This window comes from Cydia pomonella, chromosome 3 (genome assembly GCF_033807575.1).
Source record: "Cydia pomonella isolate Wapato2018A chromosome 3, ilCydPomo1, whole genome shotgun sequence".
In the NCBI taxonomy this organism is placed as follows: domain Eukaryota; kingdom Metazoa; phylum Arthropoda; class Insecta; order Lepidoptera; family Tortricidae; genus Cydia; species Cydia pomonella.
The window spans coordinates 27,354,413-27,375,576 of record NC_084705.1 but is presented as its reverse complement, the minus strand read 5'-3'; the positions used below and the strand labels follow the sequence as shown (position 1 = coordinate 27,375,576).

Here is a 21,164-nt window from a genome sequence, read left to right as displayed (position 1 = left end):
CGCTGGTAGAACATGAGATACTTTTTTAATGTTATCACCTCATGTAATTTAACTGTTCTTCCAAAAAATTATATTGATTGATTGATTGATTGATAGGCCAGACAGTGCAAGTGCTATTTAAACGTCATAATTTCAAAGAAGTTTGACGTTTAAAATATTACTTGCACAGTCTGACTTAGCTTGGTCTAACTCTAAACGCTTCTCTTTCGGATATAAATTATGAATGAGAATATTATTTCAGTGTATGTCTATTGCAGATATCAACGGAGATGGACGGTGATGGCATGTAGCGCGATGCGGTGGCCGCTTGTGCTGGCGCTGCTGGCGGCGGCGCACGCGTTGCCCACGCAGGACCCTGTGTTGTTCGAGGCCGCGTTCCAAGGTAATGTAGACCTTAGCGTGTGGTATTAAGGGCGGGGATCCCATGTAGCGCGTTACGGTGGCCGTTCGGGCTGGCACTGCTGGCAGCGGCACACGCGTTGCCCACGAAGGGCCCTGTGCCGTTCAAGTACTTCGAGGCCGCTTTCCAAGATAATGTGGAAGTTGGCTCGTTGTGATAAATGCGGGGATGCCTTGTATGTACCTTTCGCCATAGGATGGTTTGATTGAGCTGGCAGCTGGTTAGTAGCATATGTGGAGCATTCCACCGTTACCTAATAGGCATTTGCACTCATTTTTTTACTTTGCAAGTTTGGTACTCTTTTGGTTTGTCTTTTTATCGTGTATTAGTGTCATCTTAATGCTGATTGTGTTCTTAAAAACTTTATAACCTACTTTTACAATACGTTCCTAAGTTGACAAAGAAATTCGGCATTAAGGCAAACGTTACGTAAGCGGCTCGTACTCATAATTATGCTAATACTTAGAGCTATAATTAGGCATAAACTATGGATTTTTCTAGCTTTTTTTAACATCTAGTTTTTTTTTTGAAAGATTAGATGAAAAACTTATCGTTTTCATGGATGCTCTATGCACAAATATGGACGTAATAAAATAACGTGAACTTAGTTGCCTGCTTATAATAACAGCGAGGACGGCATATAACACAATGTGATGGAAGCGCTGCTGGCGCTCCTGTCCACGTAGGACCTCCTGTTGTTTGTGACCCCGTTTTAAAACAACTTGGACCTTAGCTTGTTGCTCTAAGGACAGATATGGCTTGAATGCCTCGCTATTCGGTGGTTCGTGCTGCCACAGACCAGACCCCATGCTGTTAGAAGTCACTTTTCAAGGAAGCGTAGACCTTAACTCGCTGTTCTAAGGGTGGTGATAGCATGTAATTAGAGCCTGCTATTTTTACCCTATTCCTGGAATACACCATATTCCCGGATAACGAATGAGCCATGACCGGATGCGAATGACCAAAATCAGATCATCATCATAGTGATATCCCTAGGTAAAAGCATATCTATGTGAGTGGAAAAACAGGTCTTACTCACCTCACCGCTGCTGAATTCTCCTTGGATATCCTTAACCATACAGAACGTGATCAATACTAAATAATGTGGCTATGAAAAACTATTTTCTTGCAAAATTATGACGTCGATATGTGATTTATTCTAGTCTATCACAAATATTTATGTTACTACTCAAAAAACCTTTCAGTAACACGTAAGTAATAACTAAAAACATAAAATCTAACGCACCTTGCCGAACAGACACTAAAGTATCATAAAAAACTAATTTGTAAGATAAATATTACCTTCTTCATCCTATCATGAACAAAATGTGATTGCCTTGCTTCCAAGCGCGCTCCATATCCCATAATGTAGTTTAAACTCTTATTCAATAAGGTGCTACGCTACTGTTCAAGTGTTTGACACAAGTCGTAGTAGAAATAAAACAGTAGGCCTACATTAAATTGACAATGATGCTTCTATATAGATAATAGATTTCGCTGTTTATGTTGTTTACAACACAACACAACACTGGAAACTAATCTCAAAAAAAAAAAGATCTCTGCTTGCTCCCCATTCCCTAAGTCTTACATTCCATGTCATGGCTCACGATGCGTTCGTTTACTCTATCTACCACACTGTACGTGCCAATGTCACTTAATCAACATCAAAATGAACAAGTCACCGTATGTATACGCACCAACTAAGATAAAATTAATGTGCATGATCTGTAATTGGCATACTTCTCCCAATTCACTATGCTAAAGTGTCGTACATCAAACTAAGAACATCATCGACTTAGCGTTGCAGAAGGTAAGCCAGGCACTTAACTCGGCTCCAGAGCCAGAAGTCCCTACTTTACAGACTTCCCCCCTACCCCCATATGGGTTGGGGGCGATCTAGGGACGGGCACCTGGTGAGGCGAAATGCCCAAGATACTGAGTGCGCGGTGCCCTTAACTTTTTGTAACTGTGCTTTGTATGCAGCGTTATATATGTATGTATTGTAATTTACATTCAACAATTTGCCTAACTTTATAAACCTTTAAAATAATTCTTATGGCTACTTGTACCATCCCACTAACTCGGGGTTAACCAGTTAAACCTGGTGTTACCATGGTTACCTGTACAATTTCACTCTGGGTTAACGGTTTAACCGGTTAACCCCGGCTTAGTGGGATGGTGCAAGTGGCGCTTAGTATCGCTGATTCAAGTACTTATTATATTCAATTTCAAACATAATCTTTTGATAAAAGGCATCCTAGAAAAGTATTTTTCACAGCTTGGCTACGGTAACTACCCCCCTCCTCCTTGTCACAAAATGTCACATTTTCTTGACTCGTCCCCTCCTCTAAACTATTGACGTAATTGATGGATGTCCCCTTTATGAAGATAAAAACAGGTTTTGTATATATCTACATTTTTTACACTCTCGATGAAGAAACATGCATGTTCACGCCTGGCGCTGTACCAATGATGCCAAAATCTTAGCGAAAGCTAATGGAAATAACCCAAATCAGTCAAACTTATCAAAACCTCATTCAATTATTCACCCACATACTAAAAACGTATGTGGGTGAATAATTGAATGAAGCATACACTCAAAAAACTCTTTCGGTCGCCATATCGCGTTCGGGAAGGGTTTTAAAAGGCGTAGAGAAAAAGCCGCAAATTGTCGGCCCGTCCCTAGCCGCTCCATTGGCGAGGTTTGCTTATTGGTTCATTGCTTGCGCCAGTGTTCGCCACAAGTATGCTTTGCGCTTGGCTGGAACTCATTTTTATCGGTCAATCGGTGGCTTTTTTTTATTCTTGGTTGATATGTATTTGTGGAGAATGCCTACTAACTTTAGCGATTTATAAGTGAAATCAGTTGTGTCTGGTGCATTAAATATTAGCTCCTACCGTCACAATTTTAATCATTTTAATGTACCTATATTTTTATAATAATTCATTGCAATTTAAATTTTTAACAGGTATCTATAATAGGTATCCTGAGGGTCATAAGTGAGAAGAAGGACTGCCCCATTCTGGGACACTGGGTGCGAACGCATGCGCAAGTACCGGGTGTTCCAGAGGGTGGCAGATATATATTTAAACTAAAATTATTATTATTGTTATTTATTATTTATTTGGTCTGTACACACTAACATAGTTTAAGTGTTATGTAATTATTATTAATACTATATAGATTTCGTCTGAAATAAACAATTTTTTTTATAAAGTTTGGGAACCGCTGGTGCTCATCTCATTATAGTTCGTGTCATCCATGATGACGCGCAGATTTGTCAAATCTAACCTTTAATAACATGATATTATGCGTCAAGGCATGCGTCTTGTACCATGTGTTTGCTTTTTTAAATGCCATTGATTGAGTTAAGAGGGAAGAATAGCTTTGCGATCCTAGCGAAATAACGGTACTTTTTCTATGAAATTTCATACCGGGAGAAAACGTTTTTCACTATCTAAATTTTAACAAATCACTTTGATTTTGATCGCTTCAGTATAATATATTCTAGGTTTAATAGGTTATGCTTAAAAAAAATGTGTTGCAAAAATTGAAAAAAAAAAACGAAAACATATAAACATAGTTTTTCATTGTGTCAGTAACATACTAAAAAATCATGGAGAATGGAAAATATTTAGAAGTGGAAAAACGTATACTATTTTCGTATTTACGTTCACGTGGTATTCTCCCCTATTAAGTTTTGTTTTATATTTGGATCCACCGGATTTGCGTTTCAGAAATGTCATTTAATAAAAATATAAAAACAAAAACCTTTTTCATAAGCAACTGAAATTTGGATTTAAATGGATTTGTTATACAATTTCCATTCCAATATTTAATTCCCGATTCCATAAATAACGATATTATTACCTAAATGGTTCATTGAAAGTACCCTCAAAAATTATACTTAATAATAATAATAATAATAATAATAAATAAAAAAAAAAAAAAAAAAAAACCGCTGACACTGACGCACGCGTCAATGGAAAAAATCACTATTTTATTTAACTTTTTAGTATTTTTATCGCCGTTTTTACTTTTGGAAACAGTTTTTGTGTATTTTTACCCTTTTGAAATTACATATACCTAACATCCAACATGTGTTCCCAAGATCATAGTGCTAAATACACGGATTACGTAAACTGTCAAACGGCGATGTGAATATTCAAAATAGTGACAATGATAACAAGATCGCGTACGAAAGCGGCACAACAAAGCGCACGACCACCACCCCCGCCCGCGTCGTCCAGCTCCTCGCATTCGTCGTCAGGCGACGAATACGCTACTGCGCCTGACGCGAACAGCAGCGAGTCGAGCAGTGACGAGCGCGGGCCGTCGCCCTCGCCACCACCACCACCAGCGCGACGAGGAAGGCGACCGCTGCCGGCACGCTTGGGGCCTGCGGGACATCCTGCCCCGCCCAAGGTTCCCGCTGCCGGTGGTGCAGTGCGCCGCATGAAATGGACTCCATCTATAAACGAGAACGTCATGCGAGCGTACTATGGGGCTACAGAGGGGGGAACAAAACTATCCGCGTATCGTTCAAGAATACTGCCTCTGTTTCAGGCTCTTGAACCCACCATCATCGTGTCGGAGCAGCGATTATCGGATCAGGTGCGCGTCATTCAACGGCTAAAGCGGTTGGATGACGCGACACTTGATCGGCTTCGCCAGGAGGCTCTCTCTGCTCGCACGGCCTCCACCTCGGTGCGGAATCTGCCTGCCACGTCGCCGGATCCGGTGCCCGCACCCGACCTGGCACCGGGGGCACCGCCGGCTGATTTCAGTACCGACGAGGGGGACGTTGCGAGTCAGAGCGTGAGTATACCTGTTAATGAGCAACTGAGGAGGACTTTGGAAGAGGCGATTACGCAGTATCGCGCCACAACCAATTCTAGGCCACGATTACCACGTTTGCCTATGAATAGACGCAATCTAGCGCTAGTGGGAGCCCTAAACGCTTTACTAGAGCCATACATACGGACTAGTAAAGATTTAGATGATACGCACTCGATCATGTACTGCGGAGCCATCGCGGCGTGCCGTGTTGCTCGAGTCAAGTTAATAAAATAATAAATCCGGACGCTGAACGTGCACCTAGGACCGTCGGAGGTGTCCCTGCATGGCAAGCGCGGATCGAGCGTCGTATCAGCTCGTTTAGGACTCTCATTGCAAAGCTGATCTGCTTCAGGGAGGGCAACAATCGCCCTCGAGTAATGCGCTTTGTGAACCAGGCGTTCGCGGGGACGAATATCAGGCCCCGCGAATACATGGCCAATGTCACGGAGCGCATCGACTTTCTAAAGCAGAAAGTCTATGCATGGGCAAACCGTATTCGCCGCTACAGAGAGCGTGTGGATCGATTCCAGCAGAATCGTCTTTTTCAGAGTGACCAAAGGAAGGTGTACCGGAAGTGGGAGGAAACCAACCCTCGTGCGTCCGACACGCAGCCGCCGGATGCTACTGCCATGACTGACTTCTGGCGTAGCATCTGGTCGGTGCCTGTCGAACACACCGAGGGGAGTTGGATGAGTGTTGTCGAGCGTGAGTGCGAGTCCATCGAACCTATGGGGGCAGTCACCATCAGCCCCGATGACGTAAGTTGTGCCATCCGCACGGCCCAGAATTGGAAAAGCCCTGGGCCGGATGGATTGCACAACTTCTGGCTAAAATGGTTTCGATGCTCGCACTCGCGCTTGGCAGCACAATTTCAACAAGCCCTCGAGCTTGGTTCTCTCCCACCTTCCTTAACAACTGGTGTCACCTTCCTGCTCTATAAGTCCGGTAGTACCACGGAAGCGAAGAACTACAGACCCATCACGTGCTTGCCTACACTTTACAAGCTCCTTACATCCATTTTGAGATCAAAAATCAACGCGCATATTGTCGCTAATAACATTTTGGCCACTGCTCAAAATGGATGTAGGGTTGGGTCCCGTGGTACTAAAGAGCTCCTCCTCATAGACATGACTATTTGCCAACAAATCCGACGGAACAGGGGGGCCTTTTCCGCCGCTTGGATTGACTATAAGAAGGCCTATGATTCGGTGCCTCACTCATGGCTGGGGAGGGTCTTAGAGCTGTATAAAGTTAATACAGCTTTGAGAGCCTTTCTAAGCGCGTGTATGAGGCAGTGGACCACAGTCCTTCGTCAACCAGGAGGCGAGGATGACCGCCCTGGCCCGCAGGATTTTATAAGGATTGAGCGAGGAATATTCCAGGGTGATAGTCTGAGTCCTCTGTGGTTCTGCCTAGCTCTGAATCCCCTCAGCACCCTGCTGAAGGATTTGGGACTAGGTTGCCGGCTTCGGAGAGAGGGTGAAGTAATTTCTCACCTTCTTTACATGGATGACCTCAAATTATTTGCACCAAATAGCCAAGATTTGTTGGAGCTACTGAAAACCACCGAAGTCTTCAGTAGTGCCATCAACATGGAGTTTGGTGTCGATAAATGTGCGGTTATGCATGTACAGCGGGGGAAGGTTGTAAATTCAACAAATTTACAACTTTCTGAGACAATGTCTTTCAGATCTATCTCTGAATCAGAAACCTACAAATACCTTGGTATGTCACAGTCGTTGGGTATTGAGGACGAGGGTATTAGACAGTCGGTGAAGGAGCGCTTTTTCAGTCGGCTCACAAAAGTCCTTAACAGTCTTTTGTCAGGAGGCAACAAAGTGCGCGCCTTCAACGCCTGGGTAATGCCCCTACTCACATACTCCTTTGGCATACTAAGGTGGACTCAGACCGAGCTGGACGCCCTGGATCGGAGGGTCCGACTACAGCTCACCACATACCGTATGCTACACCCACGCTCGTCTGTTATGAGATTGTACATCCCACGGAAGTGTGGAGGTCGAGGCTTCCTAAACGCCAAAGATCTCCACAACCGCGAGGTGTGCAATCTCAGGAATTATTTCCTTAACAACGAGTGTGGGATGCATCGTGACGTGGTGGCAGTAGACAGGAACCTTACGCCGCTCTCCTTGGCAAACGAGAACTGGCGCAAACCTGTGGTACTAAGTACTGCGGATCGCAAGGCGGCATGGGAGAGTAAGGTGCTACACGGGCGGTTCTACAAGGCCCTCACGGGACCTGACGTGGACCTGCTCGCGTCGGTGAACTGGTTACGATTCGGGGACCTCTTCGGAGAAACCGAGGGTTTTGTCTGTGCAATTGCGGACGAAGTTATGATGACGAACAACTATCGGAAATATATCCTGAAGGACGGTACGGTCGACATTTGTCGGGCATGCCGCCGTCCCGGAGAGTCACTCAGGCATATCATTTCCGGTTGTTCTCATCTTGCTAACGGCGAGTACTTACACAGACATAATCTCGTAGCCAGAATTATTCACCAGCAGCTTGCTCTTCTATACCGCCTTGTGGACCGCGAAGTACCGTACTACAAGTACTCACCTGCGCCAGTTCTCGAAAATAGTCGTGCCACGCTCTATTGGGATCGATCTATTATCACTGACAGGACTATTGTAGCCAATAAGCCTGACATCGTGATAATAGATCGATCGCAACGCCGGGCCGTGCTCGTCGATATCACCATCCCCCATGATGAGAATCTCGTGAAAGCCGAGAAGGACAAGTCCAGCAAATACCTAGACTTGGCTCATGAGATAACCGCCATGTGGGATGTTGATTCGACGATCATTGTCCCAATAGTCGTTTCAGCGAACGGTCTCATAGCGAAGAGTCTCGACCAACACCTTGAGAGACTCTCGCTAGGTGGTTGGATCAAGGGTCAGATGCAGAAGGCGGTGATCTTGGACACGGCGCGGATAGTGCGGCGGTTCCTCTCTCTGCAGCCCTGACCACCGGCAGCTTGGGCCCTGCCCCGCTGCTGGCGGCACACTAGGTTAAGTTTTTTGCAATGTGTTTATATGTGTTTTATATAGTATTTTTTGATGTATTTTTATATTTTACTTTTATATCCATATTGTAAAAAACGTAACCTAAGAAGGAAGAGAAATAAAGGATGATAATAATAAAATACTTTATTGTGCACTACAAAGAAACATACATGTTACAAACAAAAAAAAAAAGGACATAAGTAAGTAGGTAACAACAGGCGGACTTATCGCTAAAAAGCGATCTCTTCCAGACAACCTTCAGATAGCGATTCAGTGGCTAGAAATAAAGTTATTGGTAGGGAATGCAATAACCGGGCGTTTTTCATTACCGGTAATTTACCGACGCGAGGTCCGACTAACCGGTTAACCGGTAAATTACCGGTTATACGTTTATGAAATAAAAAACATTGATTTTGCATTATTATTGATTGTGTCCTTATTTTCGTCAGTAACCTTTAAAAGTAATCAACAGCACGTTATAGAAACATCGACAAAACAAAATAATGAAAATAAACTATAAACATTAAACAAGATATATTTACTAATCATATTAAATAAAAAATCAAACATGTATCATTTCAAAGCGAAATGATCTTGTACATTAAATAAGCAACATTAAACTTTTTTAATTCTTTAAAAATCGCAGTAATCAAAGGGTAACAAAAAAGTGACAGTCGTCATTTAAATGTCATACACGTTTGCATTTACACATCTATCAATATAATATTGTTATTAAAGTAACTAAAACCGTAATCAACATTCATTAAAATCTAGTAAATATAAGAAAAAAAAATATTTAACAGCAAGATTAGTTTCATATCATTTTAACACTAGTTATTTTAAAATTGCACTTTAATAGGCCGTTATCGATTTTAGTCGCAAAAATGTCAAATTGATAGATTAAGCGCATGAAATTGTACACCTTTTGTTAACTATTAAAAATAACAAGTACTAGTTTCTATTAGCACGTCTTGTTATCTTTCATTATATTTTTTTTTTAAACAGACTCACTTAATTAGTAATGATTTTTTTTCTGATGGACGTTTAGGTAAACGCGCGAAAAGCAGTGATTTTGTCGATCTTATTTGTAAATTTCGTTAAGTTTGGACTGCTAAAAATGGTAATTTTGTATTACACATATCCTGTACTTCAACTTTAATAAAATACATTTTTGTTACTATAAATTTTAAGTAGTGTAAATGAAAGTTAGACGAAATCAATTTTCTCCAGAAATTACTTCAAAACAAGTGAGCATTTCTCTAAAAATTGACTTAATTTCAACGTAATTTTGATACTTAAACAATCTACAACATTTGCTGAAACTGTTCTTATACATCATTTTGTATAATTTACTACCATAATTTATATGAATTTTTAAAAACTATCCCTTCTCGTCACTTATTACCGGGGACGCACGCTTGCGACCTCATTATTAAAAGGCAAGATGAAAAAACGTGCTAATAGAAACCAATACTTGTTATTTAGATATTACGTAACAAAAGGTGTCCAATTACAACGACTAAATCTTTCAATTTAAATTTTTTGCTCTAAAATCGTTACCGGGCTCTTAAGATAGGAGTTGGAATCAGGAACATGTCATCATCAGATCATTCTGTTAATTATATATAAAATATAGAACGTTGCTTAGACATTCGTGAACGATATCTTGAACATAAGTAACCAGCGGTAGAAAATGTTCTTTCGCATTCCACACTTGTCTGACACTACAGACTAAAACAAAGGACACTGAACATAGTAAGGCGGATCGGGTAGGTGTGGCGAGAAGGGAAAGGGCGAGGGATTAGCGACCACTCATTTGTCACAAAACATTGCTTCCTAGTTCCTACTCCGACGAGATCATAAGATGCAGAAAAGTAAGTATTTTAAGTGTCTCTTCGTAATCGTAAACCGTAGTAATTGTTTTTTTTTGTAAGTACGAAGACACAGATGGGCTAATTCAACAGGTTGTTACATTTTTATTTGCCTATACAACGTTCGGTAAATTCCCGGTTACGGCTGGAAATTACCGGTATTTTACCGACTGTAATATTGGTCAAATTACCGGGTAACCGGTTAACCGGTTAACCGGTTAGCATTCCCTAGTTATTGGGCAGTGCAAAACCACATAAGTGTAAAGTTTATAAAATAAGTAAATAGAAACTACAAACAATGAGAAATAAACTACATAAACTACATATATTATATAGGCAACAATAATACACTACATATACCTACACAAAATACATAAATACATAATGAGTAATCAAGCAAGAGAAAAATAATGACCAGGTAAGAAAAAGATATGAGTGTAAGGAGCATGACTAAGAGAGAGATAAATAGTGTTCTTTTAGACGTGTTTTAAAAATGGGTAGGGATTGAGCACGTCTTATGTCAATGGGCAAAGCATTCCACATCCTTACAGACTGGAAAGTAAAGGATTTGAGGTAGAATTTAGTAGACGAACGAGGAGGAGCAAGAAGGAGATTCTGAGAACACCTGACAGACGTAAGAAAACTAAACCGCTTTTTAAGGTATTCAGGAGTATTGGGAATAAATAGAGTGCTATAGAGTAGAGACAGAATATGAGTATTACGTCGGAAACGGATCGGTAACCACCTGAGCTGTGACCGGAATGTGGAGACATGATCAAATTTCCGTAGCCCAAAAATGAAGCGAATGCACACATTTTGAAGCCGTCCGACCTTATTCAATTGCTCTTCGGAAAGATCGAGATAAGAGATGTCGGCATAGTCTAAAATAGGAAGAAGAAGCGATTGAGCCAACGCAGTTTTAGTTGAAAGTGGTAGAAAGTTGCGGAGACGCCTAAGAGATCCCACAGCGGCAAAAATTTTACGACCAACTTCATTAAGTTGCGGACCCCAAGAAAGAGTACGATCCATAATCACGCCCAAATTCTTTACTTGGGACGAGTACGGGATATGAACCCCATCGAATAATATAGGGGGCAGACTCTCAAAGTTCACCTTAGCTATGTTCTTAGGGCTACCAATAATAATAGTTTGGGTCTTCGTAGGATTAACTCTAATTCCATAGCAAGAACTCCAGTATAAAATGCGTTCTAAATCAGAATTGGTGGTAAGGATCAGAGAAGGTAGATCGGCAATTGGGCACTGAGAATAAATTTGGAGATCGTCGGCATACAAATGATAAGAAGAAAGGAGGTTAAGAGAAATGGAATTAATAAAAATAGAAAAGAGAAGGGGAGACAACACGCCACCCTGCGGGACGCCAGCTAGCGTGTTGCACCACGTTGAACGAACGTCATCTATTTTAATACGTTGCCGACGACCTTCCAAGTAACTGCGAAACCACCCACACGCCGCAGGAGATATATTGAGAGTACTTAGCACCCCTAATAGTATATCGAAGTCTACAGTATTAAATGCGTTGGTGAAATCAAGCAATGTCAGTATCGTTAGCTTCCCGTTATCCATTCCTGAACGGATGTCGTCAGTAATTTTAACTAGAGCGGAGACCGTACTGCAACCAGATCTGAAACCAGACTGAAATGGATTAAGGAGAGAGTTTCTATTTAAAAACGAAGTAAGTTGATAGTGCACTAGACGCTCTAAGACTTTGGAAAGAAATGGCAAGATAGAAATAGGCCTAAAGTCAGGGAAAGAAGACGGATTAGATTTTTTAGGAATGGGAATTACATCAGCATCTTTCCAAATGTTAGGGAAAGAAGAAGAAGAAATGGAAGAGTTAAAGATGCTGGTAATTATAGGGACAAGAAGGTCAAGAAGCGGAATGATCATGTTACGGCCCACACAGTCGACACCAACGGCATTCGAGGAGATGTTCCGGATATTCTTCTCGACATCGCTATCAGTGACCGGCGTAAAAGAAAAGGGAGGAAATCCTGGTGTTGGAGAAGAAGAAAGACGAGTAAGAGTTTCAGCCTTAACTGGACCGCTAAAGAGAGCAGGCGAAGAAAAGTGCAAATTTAGGAGGTCGATATCAAAATCATTAGGAACTGAAGTACTGCTAGATTTACCAACTCCATAGGACTTGAGAAATTTCCAGATTTTAGCTGGCTCACCCTTTACCACTGACTCATGAATATGGTGCCGCTGTGCGTCACGGCACACCGTACTACAGCGATTACGTAAACCGTGGTATTTGGCTTTGTTCCTGTCCGTGGGTTTCAATTTAAACTTACACTTAGCTAAATTCTTCTTTGCGATTAAAGCCCTAATTTCATCGGACAGCCAGGGAGCTGGCAGATGTTTAATTTTTACAGGTCGAATTGGAGCATGAGTATCGTAAAGTTGAATGAGGAGGGAATTAAAAATCGCCACTTTGTCATCTACAGAGCTAGCATCAGCGATCACGCCCCAATCAATTTCACAGGCATCTTCACGAAGCTTAACGGTATCAAGCCGACTAAAATTGCGCTGGAGGACAATTTTTGGTTTGGGTTTTGGGGGACGAATTTTGTAGGAAAGGAAAAGTAGGTCGTGATAAGAAAAGGCTAAAGCAGAGTGTTGACTGTACTTCGCAACAAGAGAAGGAGACGAGACAAGAGTAAGGTCAAGAAGTGAAGAAGTACAGTTTGGAAAGTGGTGTGTGGCATTGGACGGTAAAATAGCAAGGTTACAAGCTTCCACGAGAGATTTCAATGACCTTGAACGGAAATCATTTTTTAAAAGACAAGTGTTAAAATCTCCCATGATAACATGATGATCATAAGACGGAATGAGATCTTCGAGTACCTTTTCAAAAGAAGAGAAATAATCAACATGTAGAGAGGGTGAGTAAAAAACTCCAAGAAGGATTTTAGCGTGAGAAATATTTAATTCGATGAAAAGGAATTCAGCGGCGTTTATGCAAGAGGTTGAGGCGGTGATGATAGAATACGGAATATGAGACCGAAGGTAGATGGCAACGCCACCACCACCTTTACCAATGCGATCATTACGAATTAAATGAAATCCCGGCAAAGAATAGGAGGTTGAAGGCAAACAAGGTTTAAACCAGGATTCCGAGACAAGGATAGCATGAATTCCGGAGAGATCGAAGGTAGTTAAAAAGTCGTTATAATGACCGGGAATGCTTTGCGCATTAATATGTATGATATTCAAATTTTTAGGGACATCTGTTAATTGGTTATTAAGAACGTCTCGGAGAGGGGGTGGGAGACTATAAAAACTACTATCGTCATTATCTGATGAGAAAGATGTAAAGTGGTCCGAAGATAAATCGCTTTCGCTTACCGATGTCATAAAATATAATATAAAAAATACCTAAATTATAAGGAAGATAAAATTATAAATATGTACTATACACTAAAATAAATAAATTATAGCTGGCACAAACCAATGAGGTTACGCCAGACCCGCTATCCACCAGCAGTTCACGCACTTAAAATAACAAGAAATACAAAATTAAAAGGAAAACATTACAGATAAGACAGATTAAAACTTAAGTAGCATTAAGACAGTGGAAACATAGCTTAGCAATTAGTAAATTTACACAACGTGAAACGGACCGCGAGAACAGAACGGTAACTTAGAGAAAAAAAATAAAAAAAAATATTAGACAGCTGTCAATGTCAAGTCGCTCCGCTAACGCCAGGAACCACAAACTCATAATATACAAATAAACGAATGACCCTCATTAAAAATAACAATACGTGAACAAAACAATAATTACTAAGTGGGTAGAAAAACAATTGATGGCGAGAGATAATCCTACCGAAACAAGAGGTTAAACTGTTAGCACTTACTTAATCATGTTTAAAAAAAAACAGGTGTATTTTAACTTCCTTTCCTCGTATTCGAATTGAAAAGTAGTGTTTAATTTGGGTGAACAATCCAAAGAGCATATAATCATTACGTGAACAATCTACTATTTACACAAACTTTCGTCAAACCTAAACGTCACTTTTGACATTGACATAACCAATCCAATCCATATCGTATCTTTATCTTGACGTACTTATCTTAAAGTTCGAATCGGGCCATTAGACCTTTTACGTTACGTGTCAAACACCTGAAGGTTGGCCACCTCCGAAAGAAATGGCAATTAATTTGCAGTAAGATGGCGCCACGTGACAGAGTAATAGAAACGCAGACATGTTGACAGATCGTATATCTCATCGCGATTACCTCGTCAACTGTCAACCGTGACAGTAATAAAGCGATAGTTTGTACACTTGATTACTCGTGTCTATCTACACGCTAATAGAACTGGTATAACTGTTGCATTTTTTCTTATATGGTGGTGGGATCCCTCTGATAATTTGTGATAATTCTTAAGAAAGATCACAAAAATGCACAAAGTTCAGATTATAGGTATAATATATAGGCGCGCGTGATGCGAACTCATCAACCAATCGCCTTGCGGCGTTGCCGTTGCACTGCACGATTGGCTCGAATTTGTGAGTGACACCACTGAACTAGCACCATTCTTAGTGCCTGTAAGGCCCGTCCTTAGATATATCTCAATGGGTCAGATGGATTAGTGAGAATTAGACAACACGTAGCTCAGTACAAATAATTTTGTTGGTCGAAAAGAGCCGACGTAGCTCTATTTGACGTTTATAGGCGCATTGTAATATGCCTACTTGGAAAATAAATTATCTTTATCTTATCTTAAAATGTGTCATAGTACGTCGGCCAAAAAAGTTTGAGAACCCAGCGTAAAATTTTATAGAAAGAAAGGTCAAAATTATTTTCGTTGTCTTTTTTTTGTTCCCAAAGAATGTGACAGAGTGTTGAGCTTTTTGTATGGGGTAACATTTAGTTTTTAATTTTCCTCAAGTGATCTACAGTTATGTATCATCCAATATCATTAACTTTTTTGTATTTTGATAAAAGACAATAATATAAGGCAGTGTCTTACCTGAGCGAATAATTCGCGAATGCGAAGCGGCGCGGCGCGGCGCGGGTGAATTCAATCCTTTGATACCTATGGAAGTGTCCTACGTGGGCGATCTCCGAATGCCGTTGGGCCGCCGCGCCGCGCCGCGCCGCGTCGCGTCGCATTCGCGAGTCATCGCCCACGTAAGCCGCGCTGTAAGTCTGACAGAGTGGTCAGAAACAAGACAATGTAAAAAAAAATGACCCATAAAAAAACGTTAAGTATACCATCAAGTGGGGTAACTGGGGACAGGAGGGATAGCGTTAAACAAACGAAATATTCCACAATTATATGAACTTGGCCAGGCAGTGTACTTTTTACAATCTCTGAATCAGGATTTACCAGTCTTTGGTCCAATTTTTCAACTATTAGCTATTACCTCAAAAGCCACATAGCACAGCACCAGGTACCTAATATTTATTTATTTAACCTTCATTGTATGTACAATACATAAAATACAAATGGCGGTCTTAGTGCCATAGAAACTCTGTGATAAAACAACGCAATAGAGTTTAGGGTCATTAGAATAGTTCTGACTCTGAAATAAAAGTACAGTCGGCGATAAAAGTGTGTGTATGTTTTTTACAAACCTTATTTTATTATTACTAGTGGCTCTGTGAGCTGATAGACCCCGCGAGCATAGCCTCAAACTGATTAGATGCATTGGCTACGCCACCGACAAAAAAATCTATATAATTATCAAAACTGCTCACAAAATTTCACGAGAATCCGTTGAAAATTGAGACCTGTACAGGAGAACATCCGGACATACGAAAGTATTTTTGTCCAAGCTGAAATGGAGACCTTCGCTAATGCTTGGTCAATTATTTTTTTAGGGTTCCGTACCTTAAAAGGAAAAAGCGGAAACCTTATCATAATCACTTTATTGTCCATCCGTCCGGTCGCCTGTCTGTTTATCTGTCTGTCAAGACCCTTTATCTCGGGAACGCGTGGAGGTATCAAGTTGAAATTATAACCATAATACTCAGTACCCCTAGTGTAAATATTTTCGACAGCGAAACGTGACGTACGCGTTTGCGTTAAGTGTCATTTTGTATGAGATTTTTGACTTTCCAAAACGTCCCGCTTGGCGCGCTGTTCAAAAACCCATACAAAATGAGACTAAACGCAAACGCGTACGTCACGTTTCAAAATCGAATTTATTTACACTAGGGGTACTGATCTAAAGTCCCTTGAAGCAGTGAAAAAATTAAACTTCCAAGTTAACGTAAAAAGATACGACACTATCTAGGGCATCAAAAATTATTTGGCAAGTAATTTTATCGTCTTATATTACAAGTATACAGAAAAACCTGAAAACGATTAAAAAAAGTTAAATCGGTACTGAGCCCTCAGTGGGCGAGTCCGAGTCGCTCCCTAGATGTCCGTTTATAATTTGTTTTTATTCTTTGTGAAAGATATAGCAGATAAATGTACGGCATATTGATACCGTAACGCGCCACACGGGGCTACCCACCCGTGAGAATGCGGGCCAGCGAGCGCGTTGATTCTATTAGGAGCTGGCGCTGGCGCGAGCCGAGCGCTTTTAACGGCTATTACAATCAAATGCTATAAGCGGGTCGAAAAGATGTGACATTTTACATGATCATATAATATAATATTAATGTAGCTGTAAACATCGCGTGTAGATCAAAACCGAATGTGTCTTTTCGCCATTTTGAAAAAAAAAAACTGAATACTGAACCGTCTGCAAAAATATCGAACCTGATCATATAATTTTACGGAGATCGGTTGAGAAATGTGACCTGTAGAACTTCTAGAAGAGAACAGCTGGGCCGGACAGACGTGCTACATATTTTGACTATTAAGGTGTAGAATTCAATTCAATTCAATTTATTTATTTATAAAATAATAATTTTACACGTCACAACATTCAAATTACAATCTGATAACTCTTTGACAGTGTGAGCTTTATGGTTTCGTCTTGATAACATTTTTACATGAAAATGGTTTTGGTGGTTCACTTCTTTTTTTAAGTTGCTTATGACAATCTTCGATCCCCTAATTTAAAGGGTTTTTTTATATACCACGTGGATGGCAAACAAGCATACGGCCCACCTATTGGTAAGCAGTCACCGTAGACTATGGACAGCTGCAACACCAGATATTACATGCGCGTTGTCGACGCCGTGGGGGTGACAACGCGCATGTAATATCTGAAGATATCCCGAGAATCTTGATTATCTGGGATAATCCAAACCCAAGTTATGAGGTCAAGCTCAATACCCCTTTTTTGCATCAGAGGTTACAAAGTCATCAACTAACACAAAAAGAGGTCAGTGGTACCAGGTAAAACTGTTATAGGATGTGAAACCATCGACGCTCGTGAATGTTTTTATGTGCCTTTGAAGTTCGCCCCAGTGAACGCAACATGCAAGCCGTGATGCAATTTGTTTCATCCCGTTTCGACCCGCTACCTCTGATTAAAGTGATTCAAATACAGAACCGATGACATACAGCTGGTAAATAACACTGCATTTCAATATGGACTAAGAGCTAGATCTGGAAAAAAGTAGGTACATGATAATGAAAGCATCGAAACTTGAAAGGCTTTCAGGCCAAATTACTGGCCTACCAGTCTGCATCTAAACGCCTGGAAGAGCTTCTGATCCATGTAAGGCATAAAGGGCAACCTTCCACTGACACAAAAGCGCAAAAATGTCGATATAATTATGTATCCTGCCTACCTTAACCAAAGACGCCCAAACTTGGTCATTAACAGAAGCCCAAAAGTCCCTACTTCAAGATTTGCTAGCGACCAATGGAGCATAGCATACTCGGAGTCCGTAGAACCGTGGTAGAACCGATCGCATGGAAGAAGCTCCAATATTTATATCGCAGATGTGGGTGTCAAGGCCGCCAAGCTCAATTGGGATTACGTGGGACACGTCTGTCGGATGCATCCGGAGATACCGTGAGCCAAAATAGTAATCGAATGGGCACCATAGATCACCCGAGGCAGACGGAGGCCAAAAAGAAGATGGCGAGACGACCTGGGTGCGTAGCCAATATATACGAAACGCAACTAGCACTGTCGCACTCTGAGGTCACACTAGTAGTGATAGCGAAACACAAATCGTATCGTTGTCGTAGCGCAAGCGATTGACACTCTGGACTCATTTTGTGTCGACTGGCAGAAGCATACACAAAGCCGTGACTAGAGCGAGAAGTCAGGGGTGCCCTATGCCCAGCCGCGGGACACAATTATATTCATATTATATACCATTTTCCAGGGCTAGCTTTCCGTCCAACACTAAGCTCCATTCCTACGCAGTAAATAAATAAAAAGGCACGTTCTCATTGATCTCAACTTACGTAAGCGACTCGCCCTAACTACACGCTGAACAATTTATCTGCCACCACACCTTACCGCGTGTCAACTCAACGACACTCTAAATTCACCTTTATCCCTAACGTACTAAAGTCTGCCCGTAATTCTTGAACAGTACTGAACTTGACGCCGTTACAAAGTTGTTTCTTCAACATTTTCAGCTCTTTTGAGATAATGACATACGTTGAAAAAGGAAAAGTGGTACAGAAGATGTTACGTTATTTTTTATTGTTCGCTTTTATTCATTTAAATGGTTTTGCTGTACCTACACAATTGAATACTTGAACGAAAGAATGTATTGAACCTCGATTGATTTTGATAGCAATTCAATTAGATTCAGGGACACAACATCGGTGCCCGGTGTAAAGAAAGGTTTGCCGGAATATCTTCTAGAACCCATCGTAGCCACTTAAAACCCCCATTGTATTAGTTCAAAGCTTGGAATTTACAAGAGCTACCAGATTATATTCATCTCTGACAATATTCGAGATATTGTCCAAATTAAATAATATCGTTGGATGAAGTGGTTCAAGTGGCCGAATGTTGTAATTTATTAATTTAGCTTATTATTAAAAGGATACACTTCAGCCGCTTCTCCATACAAACGTAGTCCCCATTTTCCTCTATAGATATTGACATTACGGAATATGATTTTACGTATTTGATGTATATCAACCATAGCTATGCCCCTATGTTTGATATTTTCGATTTTTTTTGTGTAAAAATTAGGAGCGAAAAACAGATAGCATACAATTTTTAAATTTGACAAATACTGCACGTCATCGTGGTTGACACCAACTATAGCTGTATGTATGTATGTCACTTTATTGCACATAAACAAAAAAAAATGTTATGTACAAAGGCGAATCTATCCCTAAAAGGGATCTCTTCCAGCTAAGCTTTGAGAAAATGCGAATGAATGAAACACTAACAGGAAAGGCTCAAACACTAGCTGTGTTTGATATACAGTATATTGCGTCAAAATATTTTTTAATAATGTCCCTTTCTAAAACTGACAAAAAAATCAAACGAAGGGGCATAGCTCTCGTACATCAAATTGTGTCAAAATATTTTCATTAATGTTAATATCCAGGGAGGAAAATGATGATGACGTTTGTATGAAAAAGCGATTTCGGAGCTGCCGTGGCCTATCCTTTTAATGCCTGGAATGCCTTTACATCCTGGGAGTACAGGGGCCTACTGATTAACAGTTCGCCGGACAGTATATCGGCCTGTCAATTAGGACAAAAAGTCGCTAGTTCCGAACAACTGATAGGCCGATACCGACCGACGGACTGTTAATCAGTTAATAATGGGGCCCCCCATTAGTCTTGTTAGAATCATTAATTGTGTTTTATCTATGCTTGACAATTTAACATAGACCACCTCAACTACTAGACGGAGCACATCGACAATCGGGGTCACAACTTATTACGGAATTAGATGCTCGATCGCTCCATTAAATTGCGCCCGCATTTACGTCCGGTACCTACTCGTGTTATTTAAATATTTACGTTAATTAAAAAAGTTACAAACCCCCAACGCTATATGCCAAAAAATCCATTTTATGTTAAAAGTGCCTTACATAATTTTGGAAAAGAGCTCATACTCTTCAAACTGCTGGATCGCGATCTGCGAAATTTCAAATCAATAGCTTAAGTACCTAGTTTTCGAGATATTTAGCAATGTGACAGGCGAACAGACGGACAGAGTCACACAATAAGGCTTCCTTTTGTACCTTTTTAGTTCAGAACCCTAAAAACCGCATCGAAATCGGTCCATTGTCGGAGAGCTACGATGCCACAGAGAGACAGACAAATATATTACGTTTTGCGTTGGAGGTTTAAAAAATAAGCTTAGTCGTGTACGGGTTCACCTGGGGGTATTTTAAACTATAAAAACTGCATCCTAGCCTAGTCGATAGTGACCCTGCTTAAACTCCAAGTTCAAATTCTGGTAAGGGCATATATTTGTGTGCCTGATGATGTGTGGTGATCTTGTGCTTTTTTGGAAACGCTTCATAATGCGGTGCCTGTGTAGTCTGTGATGCTTAATTACGAGTATAAATGTTTGTTCTAGGCCGGTGCGGCGCGGGCAGCCCGTGCGAGCAGCTCTGCCGCGAGCTCCACGACGGCACGTTCGAGTGCGGCTGCGCGCCCGGCTTCGTGCTCCACGTGGACGGCTACGGCTGCCTCGGTGAGTTATACTCAGCCTCGGTACTAGAGAGAGTGACGCCAGGTCCGAGTACGGCTTCCTGCTGCCCATGAACAGGTACGGCTGCCTCTGTGAGTAGTACTCACACTCGGTGCGAAAGAGAGCGATGGCACATTCGAGTACAGTTGGCTTCGTGTTGCCCGTGAACAGCTACGGCTGCCTCGGTGAGTTGTACTCAGCCTTGGTGCTAGAGAGAGTGACGGCACGTTCGAAGACGGCTTTGTGCTGCCCGTGAACAGCTACGACTGCCTCTGTGAGATGTACTCGGCCATATATAACTTTTTCTTCCAGTAGGATCGAAAGAGCTCCTGATCTTCAAAGTAAAAATTCCAATTATTCGTCTTTAATACAACAACGCGTTTCGTGCAATGCTACGGCTACCGTGGCGATGTAGTGCGTCTGGTATGTTCACCGAGAACAGAGTAGATCACTTTTACGCTATAATGC

General features: G+C 41.2%; 1 protein-coding gene across 3 annotated transcripts in view; it reads left to right on the top strand.

Annotated features, from left to right (window-relative positions):
- Positions 1–21,164, top strand: part of LOC133516448 (pikachurin) — a 230,271-nt gene that overhangs the window by 105,106 nt on the left and 104,001 nt on the right. For 2 of the 3 annotated variants that reach the window (XM_061849398.1, XM_061849397.1), the window contains 2 exons: positions 258–382; positions 20,583–20,699. In XM_061849398.1, coding sequence (XP_061705382.1) covers positions 280–382; positions 20,583–20,699 — 220 coding nt within the window. In that variant the 5' untranslated portion in view covers positions 258–279. Of the gene's footprint in view, positions 1–257; positions 383–20,582; positions 20,700–20,808; positions 20,882–21,164 lie in introns of those variants that run through there. The other variant, XM_061849400.1, reaches the window with a different exon arrangement.